Source organism: Tyto alba, unplaced genomic scaffold (genome assembly GCF_018691265.1).
Source record: "Tyto alba isolate M040663 unplaced genomic scaffold, T.alba_DEE_v4.0 Super-Scaffold_27, whole genome shotgun sequence".
In the NCBI taxonomy this organism is placed as follows: Eukaryota; Metazoa; Chordata; class Aves; order Strigiformes; family Tytonidae; genus Tyto; species Tyto alba.
In genome coordinates this window covers 12011848-12026828 of record NW_024881301.1, presented here as the reverse complement: position 1 = coordinate 12026828, position 14981 = coordinate 12011848, and the positions used below count along the sequence as shown (strand labels likewise).

The following is a 14981-nucleotide window of genomic DNA, read 5'->3' as shown; positions in this document are numbered from 1 at the left end:
ACAACATAAGACAGTGATTTATTAGTCGTTTGTTGTGCTGTGAGAAAACCTGGAGTCTTTCGAATTTTAGTCTCATGTAGTTAGGTTTTGCAGCATCCTAGCAATTCTGTCCAGTTGAAAATAGGATCTGACCCCATGCAGAACACATTCCTCTATTCATCAGGGAGAGAAAAGATGGATCCCTATTCTTTAACGTTTAATTAGTACTTAGCTACATTATGCATGCTGAGGGCAAGATTAGCCATAAATGCTTCCAGGGGCACTGTACACTTACTAGTAACCTCTGCACGTAGAAAGTATGTATTTCACCCAGAACCAGCAAGTGGAAAAATATGTAGCAGAGAGGGTTGGACAGCATATAATTAAACTCGCTTTGCATATTAGGTGAGCGACTAAAGTAGAAACCATTACTCTCTGCCTTCAAAGCAACTCCCAAGGTTGTTGCAGGCAGAACCACAGAGTATGTGTCTTGAAATACCAGGTATATGCTGCAAATGACTAGTGAAAAATAGGCTTTTTGTTATGGCTGGGCTGAGACATCCAAATACAGGGCCAGATTCTGCAAGGTGCTGAAGTCAATGGGAATTGACGGCATTCAGAACTTAAATGGATTCACACAGCAGGATATCAGAATGGCCCTTGCTTTACATATTTGAGGGAATCAAATTTAAGTGGTTATGCTGAGTCTGTTTTACTCATTTGATGTTGGCTTTATCATTCCAAGATTTTAAAGCAGCATAGCTTTCCACTGTCTAGTCAAATTACCAGATGTAAATATGACATTATCGACATGATTTTAGGGAGAATGCTGATTTACTAACATTATATGGTGGGGGAAAAATATATTTATAATCTTAAGAATCCTATCTAATACAACGCAATCATACACCAAACAACTAAAGCAATATGTTCTACTGTATTTTTCTGCTTTTTTTTTTTCATGGGTATGTCAGCACTTTGTAGATGTGAATACATCAGTAACTTAAGCTAAGAGCATTTTTTGTGAATAATACTTTATACTTCTAGAGTCCATGTCATTGAAAAGTCAACTAATAATGATGCTTAGAAATTAATTTATTTCAGGTATGCTGTAACAACCATAATCAGCTATAAATCCTTTTGCCCTATTTGCATTTACTGAATTTGCCTTAATTATATTGCTGCCTAATTATGAAGCTGAGTCCAGAGGGGAACTTGCAAGAAGTAATGATGCAGAAAGCAGAGGACAGTTTATTCCACTTCATGGATTTACAACTTTCTACTACTGCTAACTGTTTGGAACAGACTCTATTTGTGAGGTCATTAACATGTAAACAGTGTCACACTGAAGACGCATGGCAATGACCTACCATGCTAATGAAAAGTGATATTGAGTTTACTAATTCAGATAAGGGTACACAGATTGCCTTTTCTCTAACATGGAAAAGCCTGTCACAGAAATAAATGCATGGTCCTTGTTGCAAATAATTTGATTCTTGTTCTCTTAAAGCTTTACTTGTAGATTTAATTAAAGCTTTCACGCAGCCCACACTTTCAGGAAGTATCTATGTTTAATGGCTTTTTCTCCTAAATTAAAGAAATGAGTGAAGGTTATGATTCAAAGAACAACAGGCAATCATAAAATGAAAAGCTACTCTTAATACAGTAAGAATTACCTTGTTTTGACATAAGTAAATACACAGTACTGTGGGTGTTGAAGAACATTTCTTATAATTAATGTTATATTGCAACTTCCATGGTGACATCACTTTCAATTGCTTAAGATAATTTTTTTTCTTTTTTTTGAATGTAAACTATTGCATGCTATGTTTCAGCCTAGAGGTGAATATTTTTAAAGCCTTGGCAAAATAATTTTTTAGGTAAGAAAAAATGAGCAAATAAAACGACCTTGCTGTTTTCCCATGAAAATAAAGAAACAATCCCTAATGAAAAAAATTCTTATGTAGATGTCTCAGTCTTTCCTTAATTTTACTGTATCAAATGAAATTATATCTAAAATATTACCATATTAAACAGTCTTTCCTTAATTTTACCATATTAAATGTTCTCACAGAGTAAGTCTATCTAAGCAATGCCCTTTAGTTAATATCAAGAATGAGAAGAATTACCAAAAAAAAGGTTGCACAGTAACAGAAGGATATTCTGACATTCTTAGATTGGCCTCTCCTTCCCTTCTACAGGTTCTGAGGAGAGAGATGGTAGGACATGGAGCAAGAACAAATGACTAGGCAGCCTGCATTAAGTATCAGGAGACAAAGCAGAGCATAGAGCATGAAAATGAGGCAATTTTAAGGAAATATTTTTCAGGACAGAGCAGACAACATCGTATCTGGGGGGGGGGGGGAGGGAAGGAAGAGGGGCTAAAAGAAAGCAGGAGTAACTAAAAGGAAGAGCAGAGGAAGAAGAGAAACTGATGAAAAAGGAAATGGTCAGTAGAGTAAGAATGCAGACTTAAGAGCTAGTCGTACACATTAGTGCTGAAAAAGAAGCTGGAAGGAAGACAACAACACTAAGATCTAATGAGTAAGTTATATAAACCTCTTTGTGGACAGTGAACTAGACAAGACACTTTCATGAGTGCACAGTACTCCTGTCTCAAAATAGGTTTACAGTGCTTTGGTTACAGCAAAAGGCAACTGAAACTGCAGTAAACTATTCATCAAAACAACAAACTTGTTCTTGCTGAGAGCCTGTATTAGGACTCAACATGCAGGTGTACCTTGTTTGCCTTTTCATTTATTTTTCTTAAGCATACAGTAGGTAATCCCTATGGTTTACTAACATCCTTTTGTGTTTTTATTCTTAATTTAAAACACCTTCTATAATCTTAATCTGGAGAATATTAAAATGCAGACATGAATCTTCCCTATTTGGTAAGCAGAAAGTAAAGTTCTACTGCCATTAACACCTGGATGTTACAGCTAAAGATCAGGGTCTTATTCTATGATGTATCATAAACATGACAATCTCACCTTAAAAAATTCAGTAAATACAAAGCATTCCGTATTTCATCTGCTTTTGAAAGTACAGTGTAAACCATGAACCTAGTCCCTTTGAAGTGACGTTTCCATGGACAATTGCCAAATAGGACCATAAAACTGCAAAATACATTGAACTATCCTAGAACGGTTTGCGTTGCACAGGACCTTAAAGGTCACCTAGTTCCAACCCATGGGCAGGGACACCTTCCACCAGACCAGGCTGCTCAAAGCCCCGTCCAACCTGGCCTTGAACCCTTCCAGGGAGGGGGCAGCCACAGCTTCTCTGAGCAACATGTTCCAGTATCTCACCACCCTCACAGGAAAGAATTTCTTCCTTTTGCCTAATCTGAATATACCCTCTTTCAATTTAAAACCATCACCCCTTGTCCTATCACTACACTCCCTGATAAAGAGTCCTTCCCCAACTTTCCTCTAGGCTCCTTCAAGTACTGGAAGGCCCCTATAAGGTCTCCCTGGATCCTTCTCTTCTCCAGGCTGAACAACCCCAACTCTTTCAGCCTGTCCTCATAGGGGAGGTGCTCCAGCCCCCTGATCATCTTTGTGGCCTTCCTCTAGACACAAGTGAGCAGGTCTTAAGTTGGGGGCCCCAGAGCTGGATGCAGTATTGCAGCTGGGGTCTCATGAGAGTGGAGTAGATGGGGAGAATCACCTCCCTCAACCTGCTGGCCACACTTCTCCAGATGCAGCCCAGGGTATGGTTGGCTTTCTGTGCTGCAAGCATAATCTGGCACATATCTCTGAGCAAACTAGATCTATCTAGCCTACCTGATCCACTACCTGCTGCAGGCAATATTCATGCATTATCATACCCAATATGAACATATCCGTACTGGAAGACCAACCTTTGGCTACTGACATCACCATGCAGGTGGAAAGCACACTATCACTTTGCGATGCGAGATGAGGAGTGGCATAATTGCTCTAAACCAGCTGATCCTCTCATTCCTGTACAACTGTGAAATGCACAGGTTGGGGAATGCTTTGCTTTACCTTTCCTTCAGAGAAGCCAGAGATGCCTCTGGTAGCTCTAACTTATGTCTTCACAATCAGTGGAATCAGAGAATGAGAAAGGAGAAGCTAATTCCCTCTGCAGGTGAACCAAGTATAATTTAGATACCCTTAGACATTTGGCTCAATGTCTTACTGAGGGATCTCTGATCGAATGCAGAAGTGGTCCTGAACTTCAGCTGCTAAACAGAAAAATAAATGTGCTTCTTTATGTTCACCAGCTAAGTACTCACAGAAGCAAGTAGTTCATGGCATAAGTCCTACAAAACTCTGCTCTGCCTCAACTACTACCTCTTTTTATTTGCATCACTGATGCTGTCTGATTGGCACTGGAACTATCTAACAGAATCATGCAGTACTTTTCTGACAGTCCTACAGATTTTTCTTTGTAGCACACACTAGAAGCTACAGTCTAATATTAATAACAGCAGTAAACAGTAGTAAAACCTTTTTTGCACACTTGTAAATGAAATAGACCCATTATTCTAATATCTTTGATAAGTCTTGTAAAAGATTTTCTTTTGTAACAGGGTGTCTGGGACTGATGAAATGCCAGGCTTTGCTGGATTTGTAAGCACACAGCACAGTCCATTCTTCTGCTTCCTTGCTTGGTTAGTTTTTGTGAGGCTCAATTTCACAACTGATGCAATCTTCCTAGCTACATTTTGCATATGGGCTATTGCCCTGAAATTAGGATGGACGCTGATCAGATAGAATCCTTGCAGATTTTCATAAATGGAGGCAGACGGTCAGAGTGACCAGGAGTGGCAGAAGAAAGCAACTGAGGTATGATTCCTTATCCTGTCATGCCAGAGCTAGGTAATTCATTGCAAGAAAACAACGACCAAGAAAAATGACAGAAAGAAAATTTGGAAATGAATGATGATTTTTGTCAGCTAGACACTATGGAAAGCAAATGGCCACTGTTCTTCCCCCTGGGAATCTGGAAGTCTAGACTTTAAGGGAGCTCAAGGAATACTGTCGATAAGAAAGGAAATGAATAGGAGAATAAGGAAAAGAGCCAAGATTAGAACACTTTCATTGTGAAATTAAGAGTGAACACTGACAGATGCTACCTTGAGGCAGATTACCATTAACCTGGCCTTAACTCCTGCAGATAGGCTTAACAAAGGTATTTCAGCTGAAGCATCTCCCATGGGAATCAGGGGTCAGAGAAAAGATTACAGATAAGAAGCTCAAATAAAAATATAATCACTCAGTAGAAGTTATTGCAATAGTAATGACTACAACACCTCAGTGCCCTGTGCTGACATCACTTGACAGACATGAACATTTCATTACAGTTGTTCTTATCTGTATCATGGAAGTGATCAAGTCTGTGCTTCACTGGAGCAAAGAAGTCCTAGGCTAGATTCACCATACGATTTCTTCTACCCATTTTTCTTTAAGCATTTTTATGCTGCTCGTCCTCCTTGTGTCCAGGAGAGATACAATGCAACATTCAACTTATTCCTTCTAGTCCCACCTTTTCTGGACATCTGTTGATCAGTTCAATTTCATTAAGCCATTTTGAAAACTAACACTTCCATCTTTTAGAAAAAAACACAGGCCTTTAGCAACCTGAGTTATGAAGGGTGTTTTGGTCTTAATATGTAGTGTAGCTTCTTTACTGTTAAGACATTTACAGTCACACAAAGTGTAATGGAAGGTTTGGGGTTTAGAGAAAATAAGTTTCCAATGCCATTACCCCTCTTGTACAATAAATACTAATACTAAAGTAAGGAAAAACTCTTCTTTCTATTTGGATATTTAAAATGAAAGAACCTGAAGTCAGTTTTGAGCTATCTATGCATACAGAAATGCTATTTCAGATTAAAAAATGCATGAATCGCACCTTTTTCCTGAGGGAGAAGTTTTAAACAAAGTGAATGAAAATTTTTCACCTTACACCCTCTTTGAAAGTCTAATTCAACAATGATGATAGATAATGGCAAAATCTCAGTGCCTAGAATGACTGCTGTTGACAGTAAGCATGACTGATTTGGGAACCAAATTTTTTAGGAAGCTACAATGTCAACAGGCTAATTGGGGAATTAATTCAATCCACAATTTTATAGAGAAGACAGTCCACCTTGGTAAACCGGTAACATTAACTGAACAAGACTCAATATGGGACAGCAATACAAATACTCTAATACAAATACCTGTTCCTATCCTCTCTTCCACTCCTGAATGTATGTATTATGTCTCAGTGTTATATGTAATAAAGCTAGGCTTTCAGGCTTATCCTACAAGAGTATATGGAATCCACAATTTCTAAAAGCAATTTTAGTATTCAATTCAAATCTGTGTATATTTAGAAAAGCAATACAAAGCTTTTATTAATGTGGAAAGAACTGAGACATCTCTGGACTGCACAGCATCTATTTTTCCTACAGTACAACTGGTTCCCACGCTAAATGTCTGGTACCTTCACAAAACAAGTGGTGTAAACTGAAACTGCCCCTTTAAAGACAGAAAAATCTCCAAATCCCAGCTCATCTGCAAATTTACTGCTTGACACTGAGGGAACAAGGACAGTAACTGAGTGTGATACTGTGACCAGCATAGCAATCTATCACTTCTAATAGTTCACCTCACTCTCTCTGTAGTACCCGTTTATTTATTTTGAAAAACCCAAACTTGCAGCACATTACGGATTATGGTTTTTCACTCAACACATCTGGGCCAATACAGTTTTGAAAAGTCTGGGTAACTTCAGAAATTACTACGGGTTTCCTATGTGAAGGTATTGGAAAAGTAACTTAAGTATCTAAACACGTCCAGAAAAGATGAACTAAAGCAGAGCTATTCCTCCACATGAATGATCTGATCTCTCTTACACTTCAAGAAAGCTGTTTCATATAGTTAGATCACTGCCTTGGGGGCATATTTCAGAAAGAGCTACTAAAAAAACCAAAACAAAACAAACCCCCCAACAAACCTAAAAGGATTTACTTACTGGTGGTCTGAGTATTAAGGATTATTAACAATTTTTTTCTACAAAGAAATGGGAATGCAGGCCTTAACTATAAATCGATACAATCAGATCCAAAAGAATCAAAATATACAAAAATTAAGTATAAGAAAGATTGACTTTAGATAGATTTAAAAAAATTATGTGGTGTATTTTAATTAAAAATAAAATTCTATTTCTGAGATTGCTTAATATCAATGCATGAAAGCTAGATATCATACCTCTGTACTCAAAGCATATGGCACATAGCCCACAAATGTATTTTTCAGTGACGGTGATTTAGTAAAACACCCTCCTTGCTATTTTGGGCACTGCATATTATCCAAAGATTTCAATATGCTGGCATTCTAGACTTTGCCAGATGCAACAAACCTCATGGGACATCCCCAAATCATTTAAGTCTATCTTACAAGACAATTACAGAAATCCATGTTTATTCTGGGTTATATGATTCTATGATAGAAGTCTATGTAACTATGCATATTTAAAGATTCAAAAGAGATCATAGGCATAGTCTAACAGATCAAACACTTCAAACAGTTCAAACACATTAATGTTTTTCTGTTCAGAGCTTTCCTCCATCTGCAAGATGCAAACGGATGAATTTATTCTAGTTCCAGGGGCAGCTGTAATTGAGAATACAAGGCTGTTTCTAACCTCTTTCACTATTTTCAAATTACTACAAAAGTTTTTAATGTGATGACTGCATGTTTCCTGGAATTACTCAGAAATCACTGTTAAGAGTTTCGTCACCATTGAGTTTTTGGAAATTCTATGACTCTGATTATTAGGGTCATTTTGCGAATCTGCCACTCTTGCGCCTTCTGCCAAAAGCACTAGGTTAATCGCAACAAGACTGGGGAAATGAGCCATACATTAAATCTCTGTACAATGCTCCAGAAGCCAGTGCTGAAAATCTGCTAGTGAAACAAGAGACACAGAGATAACTAAACTGAGAACAGACTCCCAGGCTCCTGAACTCAAGTCAGATACACAAGAAAAGTACTTCAACTGGGTCCCAAACTACCAAATTCTCATGAAAAGGAGGGTATGTTTTTCTTCACATTTACATGGAAAATGTCAGTGTTTGTAGAATTCATTATCTTGAGGGAGGAATTTTGTCTTCTTTGAGTCATGTACAAAGTACCAGGCAATAGGACCTCTAGTCATATACAGTCCATTTTAGTAATGTTTCAATACTTTATTAGGCTTCTGGATTGAGATTACCATACAGAGGACGTACCTGTGATGCATTTCTGTCCTAAGTCACCTAACTAGATGATTAGTGCCAGGTCAGACAATATCAGATTTCATACTATTAAGATCTCAACATGATTACTATTTTATAAGAATACTGGGCAATAACTGTCTCTTATTTCCCTACTTCAGCTTTCACAAGTTGAAATGACTGTGCAGCAGTGTTGTTGCTTAAGTCCTTAATTTCAATAATCATAACATACCGTTTTGATATCAAGATCAAACTAAGGGACAATAAAAGATACCTTCACAACTTTGTATTTCAACTGGTTGTACATCCTATTCATAGCAATGTAATGAAGCCTCTTCTTGAAAGTAACTTATAACAGCAACAATTTAATTATCTTCCCCAGAATTTGGGGTAAATTGAATTCCCCCAAGTGTTTATCAGATGCCAGCGTCTCAAGTCAACTCAGATGGTCCAAGCACTCATTTTGTTTGTCTGATGCTTGAATTTGCATTAATCTAGCTATGTTAGCTCCTGACTAATGATTAATGATCTCCAAGGGCAGAATCTTTATCAAAATGAAATCTCAGGTATAAAAGTTAATGGGCACCAGTGAGCACAGGGGCACTCGTCACCTGAACAGGCTTGTCTAGTTCATTTAACCACAATTACACAATCAACTACTAATCTACTTTTCTTTCTCTGGTCAATGTTGCAGGGGTTTTGACCATCAGAAGATGTGTCAGGAGAAAGCAGTCATGCCAGTGCTGGTTGCCATGCGGACACCACCACTCATTACAAGTGTCACTAAGAACACAGCCTCTGTTCTTCTTTTTTCCCACCTGGAATTGACTGTAAAGTCAAAAGACCTGCTGCAGAGTTAATGAGCACTATTAGGTTTGCTCTAATCTTAAGAACAAAAGAACTCATACAGGACTAACTACAGCCAGATGAAAAAAAAACTGCTGCCTGACTGAGGTGAAAGGTAAAAAATGCCCCCTTTCTAAGGAAAGCAAGAGTGGGAGGAAAGGTGCTGGCAGCGGCACTTAAGACCATTAAAAAGAAGCATAATTCTCAATAGCAGTACTCAACTTCTTTTCTGTAACATCTCTTGACTGGGTAACTAGTAAACACAAGATAAAATGGAAATAATTCTCTGCCAAATATGCACAGCTGTAGGTCCACCTCTGATGATTCATCAGCAGCTCTAGGCATCTGCCAATTTTTTCTTTTTTAATTTTAATTTAGAATGGATCTAGAAGTGGCAGAGATTGCAGTCTACTAGGGGAAAGAAGCCCACAGCACATAAGGAAAGCAGCACACAAGATAATAGTAACTATTTCAGTGCATAGATGCTTGCTTGGATGTTACAGCTTGCATTTACAATGACTAATCAGTAAATTTGAATACGATACTCAGTATAGAAGTGGTAAATTAGCAATAGCAGAGTACTTCAAATTATGTTTCTCAAAATACAGAACATTTTATAATCCATACCAACTTCCTCAGCCAAAAATAAAACTGTAATGAATTCTGCATTCATCTAAGATTTCCACCAATTTCAGTGAAATTGTGTAGTGCATAAACAGGTGGAGAATTTGGTCCAAAATACTTCCTCCTGTTGGGGGCCAATTTTGTCTGCTCTTTTCAGGGCTCTTACTTCCCTTCTTTCACCAGACTGGGAGAAAAACAATACAAGGTCAAGATCTCACAGTTTATTTTGAAAGAGTTAAGGTATCCAAACTACAAAGTTACTGAATTTGTATCACATTAATGAAAAGACAGATCTTTTCTTGAAGCTGCTGTTAAAGTATTCAAAATAATCAAGAGAGGCCCTATACTATCTCTGTGATTAACAGGCTCTGCGATTGCAAAACCTGTTTGTAAAACTTATAGAAACATTTCAATTCACATATTTTCCATTTTAAGTAGAAAAAGATAAAAAAAGATATAATCCAATTTCTGTGAATAATGAAAGTGTTGCATTTAATGTTCCATTTGTTTCAATTTTGATTATTGACTTAGTCTTGACACAAGAATCATATTAAAATATTAATTTAAATATATTTACTTATTATGGCAACAACATACTATATGACTTACAATATTATACTGTTTTGACATTTAAAACCAACATTTAAATGGCCCCAAACTGAATTTTTTTTTTGAAGGCCTATTTAATGGAAAATACAGTATTTTCATCTCAGAAACAAGTTTTACAACACTGTATCCGTGGAAGAGATCATTTTTTTCTGACCTTCACCTTAATACAGTGCTTTAAAGAACAGTTTTAAAAAATTGCACTAGATGCAAAGTGTCAAATAATATAATATGAAATTTGAATTACCAAGTGAATGAGCAGTTTCAATATATTCAGAAGTCTTAGGGAATTTCATCTAAGAGGTTTAAATTTTAGTTGCTTTAATTTATTTGAAGCATAGATCTGCTTACCAACTTTTCAAGTTAGAAAACATATATTATTTTTTGCATAAATTCTATAAATCAATGTTTGATGCTTTTCCAAAATATTAACTGGAAAAATAGTTACTTAAAAAGTTTGAAGAGCAGCTAAAAAGGAGAGCAAGAAACTTAAAATTGTTTTAAAATAAAAACATTACTGAAATGTATTCCTTTCAAGAGCATGCTACTACCATATGTACCTGAAAAATAGTACTACAGTCTGTCTCAAGCAAGTAGCACCACATCTTCTGTAACTATATAAAAATAACTCCTGGTTTCCCATGACTTTTAAACCTGAGCTTTAAATCAGACAGACATCTTCTGGACAGCTGATTTTTGCTGCCAGTCAAACAAGATCATCAAAAGCAAGGAAAAGATCAAAGAAGTTTAGATACGTTGCATTCTGCAACTAAGCAGGACCCTTAATATTTTGCTAATCTGAAAACTACGATGTACTCCTTGTACTTGAAAGCTAGAAAAGGTGAATAACCTCAGAAGGAGATTTGCTAAATTCACAGAAGAACCCGTCTCATTCATCACTTGATGACAGCCGAGAATGAAGCAAAGGCTTTGGGTAAATAAGGAGTCATATAATGGTATTACTAAGGACTGTATCAAAATGAAAAGTTATTACTTACTGAAAGTTACGCTTCATCTTGCCCTCATTTTTTAATGCTTTCTCCTTTGAAATTCACTTCAGTAATAGTAACTCATGATGTCTATACATGATCATTATTCATGAAAAAGTAGTAATATGTACACAGCAACAAATGGAAATGCTTGCACATGTCACCATTGCTCTATTTTCAATGGAACAAATGAGAAAAAAACCACTACATAAATTCTAAAAGTAGTTACTTGGGCATGAAAATTTCTTATAGACATGGTTGTGGTTTTTACACCTACTACTTTTCAATTAAGAAAATACTTTACATAATGACATTCAAAGGACTCTAATGAACAGTATGAGGCATAAGAAACCACTATAAAGCTAAATATTTCATTACATTATTGAACATGTTTTTATTTCAGTAAAAGTTTCACAAAGTCTGTTTTTATAAAGGAACTTTCAATATTAGCATTCACTACTTAAGCATGGAACAACATGGCAGAAAGTGTCTCTGATGACAAAGAAGTTACTTACAGGTAGTAAGTGTAGGAGTGATAGCTTCTTCTGCCATGATGGTGGAAGGATTAGGCAGTGGTGGAAAAGATGAAATGGAAGGAAAGAAAAGCCAAATATTAATGTATGAAAAATCAAGATGAAACTGAGACCAGAACTGGTGACCCAAATGAAAGGTAGCAAGAATGCATATCTGGGCATGTCATGCAATGTGTCTGAAACAGACAGATGACATATCCAACCTCTGTAAAACTTCAAGCAATACAATATATAATGTATCTCCAACTGTTAAATCAAACCACCTTAAAGTATAACTCCTAAGTAAGGTGAGATATTTAATGTATGTTTATCTCTGCATATACTACACACACAAACACTCCCAATTAAAGTGATAAAACACCTCCAGTTGCACCTCAACTGCATTAGGAGTAAGTATTTGGCACTTTTAACATGGTGTTAGAAGTTTAACAGTGCAGAATTTCAGACTATGTATTAAGTAGCTTCTCCTCATGTCACAATACTGTAGAATCTTTGGATATCCATTTCTTTACTTAAAGAAATCAGTTCTGTCATTGACATGACTAGGACTTGTTTCCAGATGGGAAAAATCAGTGGCCACAGCTTTTTAAATATCTCAGTTTTTTTAATAGCCATTTAAATTCTGAAGAAAAAAATTACTTCTTGCCATGCAAATAAAAAGGCAATCCTTGCTGGCTAAAGCTATTTTGGTGGTATTTTCCCATGTGGCAAAGGAAAAAATAAGAATTGATCCTGTATCCCTGCTATTTCTGCCCATGTGAATGTCACATACAACAAGTTGGAGACGTAGCAACACCATCTTGAGACATGTGGACTCAGTCAGTCTTCCCTGTATCACCTCTTGCACAGCCAGTTCCTCCACCCAGACATGCTCTGCATGAGCACAAAGTATAGAAGCCCTCCAGTGATGCTCTTCTGCTTGACATCTCTCCCTCCCTCAGTTATGAGCCCACTACAAGCAGGACTGCAACATTCCGAAAGGGGCAAGTTCCAACCTAAATTAATTCTATCTATTGATTGCAATTAAAAAGAGGCTGGAGATCTTAAAACATCTCTAAGCATAACATCAAGTAGCATGCACATGTTGGTGAGATAAAAGACTGAAAGAAACCATGTAGGCATTTGTAATTTTTACAGCACATGCATACAGCTCTTTGACTACAGAGAAAACATGTAAACAGGCCTTGCAAAGGACTATAACTAACGTTAACTTGCCTCTAGCTACATGCTTCAGGCATCCCTTTGAAACTAGGCTTTCATCAAATTTTCTCTCTCATCTTCTTTGTGTGAAGATGCCGTTAGAAACATTTCCCAGTTTTTATTCCCATTTTTCTGATGCAAACATTATTGTTCAAACACAAGAGGCTAGATACTAAATATTTAATCACGTGGCACATCTGCAAAAATGTACACCTGTTGAGTTTTAAAATATATATAAGAATTGTGTAAGGGGAAAATTCCAAACCAGTTGAACGCTTCTTTCCTCAGCACATACCCCATTGCCTTCAGTAAGGAGCACAGGATCAGGTCCTATCAAAGCAGACCAATTTACCTGCTCTGTTAGCAAGGGGTTGTTTTCTGGTTCAGTCATAATTATATCTCCTTCTTCCCTTCTTTTCAAAATTACTCACTTTCTCACTCTCATTTAGAATCTCATGCCACTGCCAATTCTGTTTCTTGCCATATGTTGTCATGACAGAGATTTAATGTAATTAGTACTAATGCTTTCATAATTTCAAAAGATGTATAATAATTGAGAAACAACAATAAATACAATTAATCAGTAAAGCATTGCTGGTACTTATATACAGAATTCCATTAAACATGTTATAGAGATAAATTATTCCTTAAGAAAGAAATGCTGAAAATTCAGGAATGGTAATATGTGTAAATGTCCCATTAAAAATTTGTGTAAGATGAGAAAAATTAAAATTCTCAAGGTCCAGTTATTTCTATATTGTTACAGTTGTGAGATTTTCCATATGAAAGTCCTTGAAAAAGAGCACTGTGTTTTTTGACTCTTAAGAATATCAGACACTGAAATAGACAGGTAAAGAGAGTAAATAAAAAACCTACAGAAACAGAAAGTTTTAGACTTGCAAGTCCTCAGACCACATGGAAAATCACCATTCATAATTAAAAAGATTTAGCTTTTTTAAGAAATATGGTCAGGTTCCATTTTAGTTTCTACATAATGTCTACAAACTTACTTTCTCTCCATGTATGCAAAATCATTTTCTCTTAAAGAGAGTGACCCTAAGATTTTGTCCAACATTGGCCAAGTTTTCTTCTGTGCACGGCTCTTCAGTCACTTCTGAATACAGAGGTTATTTTATGTCAATAAACTGTTTCTGTGTATAGTGATAATATAAAGCACTTTTATATTCTTCAGGACTGAAGATATAAATACATTTCATAAATATTACTTGTAGAATAAGGCCTTACTATAAAATTTAACAAAACCAATGCAGCTGGATGCAGGAGGATTCTCCCACTAGAAGGAAAAACTTCTGGAACTGTATAATTACCACAGTGATTTCTTTCATTGTCTCTCCTTTGTAGCTGGCCTAGAGGGAAAAACAAGGTTCAGGGGTAGCACTGGGAGAAGAATGGAGTTTTCCTTCAGCCCTGTTATCTCGAATTTCTATTGTAACTACTTGAAATTGTTGGCAAAGGTGTATAACTGAACAGCCTGATTTGCTATCAGGGAATGGGACCAATGCATTCCCAGCTCAGCTTCACAGAGTGCAAAAGCCCTCCTTACTCACTGCCAAGAATCAGGGTCTCTGAGTGAAACAGATGCCACAATTACATACATGCGAAACTACTGGAAGGCTCAGGCATAGAGACAGCTGAAACCAGAAAATAAAGATAGGCAAAAGAAAATAACCCTTTTATAAAGAAATGCAATGATCAGAAAAACTATATTCTACAACTGAAGCAGAAGCCAATGTAATTAAATTTTAATAACCACTTCCTTACTGCACTCCCACTGCAGCAGCAAGATGGAAGCCCCAAAAGAAACAGCTGCCCCAAAGACATGTATACTTTTAAGCAAACTTTGGACCAGTAAATCTAATTTCTCAACCACTGCATACTTTTTAAACTTAGCTGAAATAGAATACAAAAAACAAAACAAAAAAAAGAATAAAGCACTAAGGTTATGAT

At 36.6% G+C, this 14981-nt stretch overlaps 1 protein-coding gene across 9 annotated transcripts in view; it reads right to left on the bottom strand.

Annotated features, from left to right (window-relative positions):
* The window catches only part of PTPRM (protein tyrosine phosphatase receptor type M), a 490776-nt gene that overhangs the window by 142683 nt on the left and 333112 nt on the right, over positions 1-14981 (bottom strand). For 4 of the 9 annotated variants that reach the window (XM_032987657.2, XM_032987659.2, XM_032987662.2 and 1 more), the window contains one exon: positions 11796-11825. The exons of the other annotated variants lie outside the window; for them this stretch is intronic. In XM_032987657.2, the coding sequence (XP_032843548.1) occupies positions 11796-11825 (30 nt within the window). The remainder of the gene's footprint in view (positions 1-11795; positions 11826-14981) is intronic. 9 annotated transcript variants of the gene reach the window in all.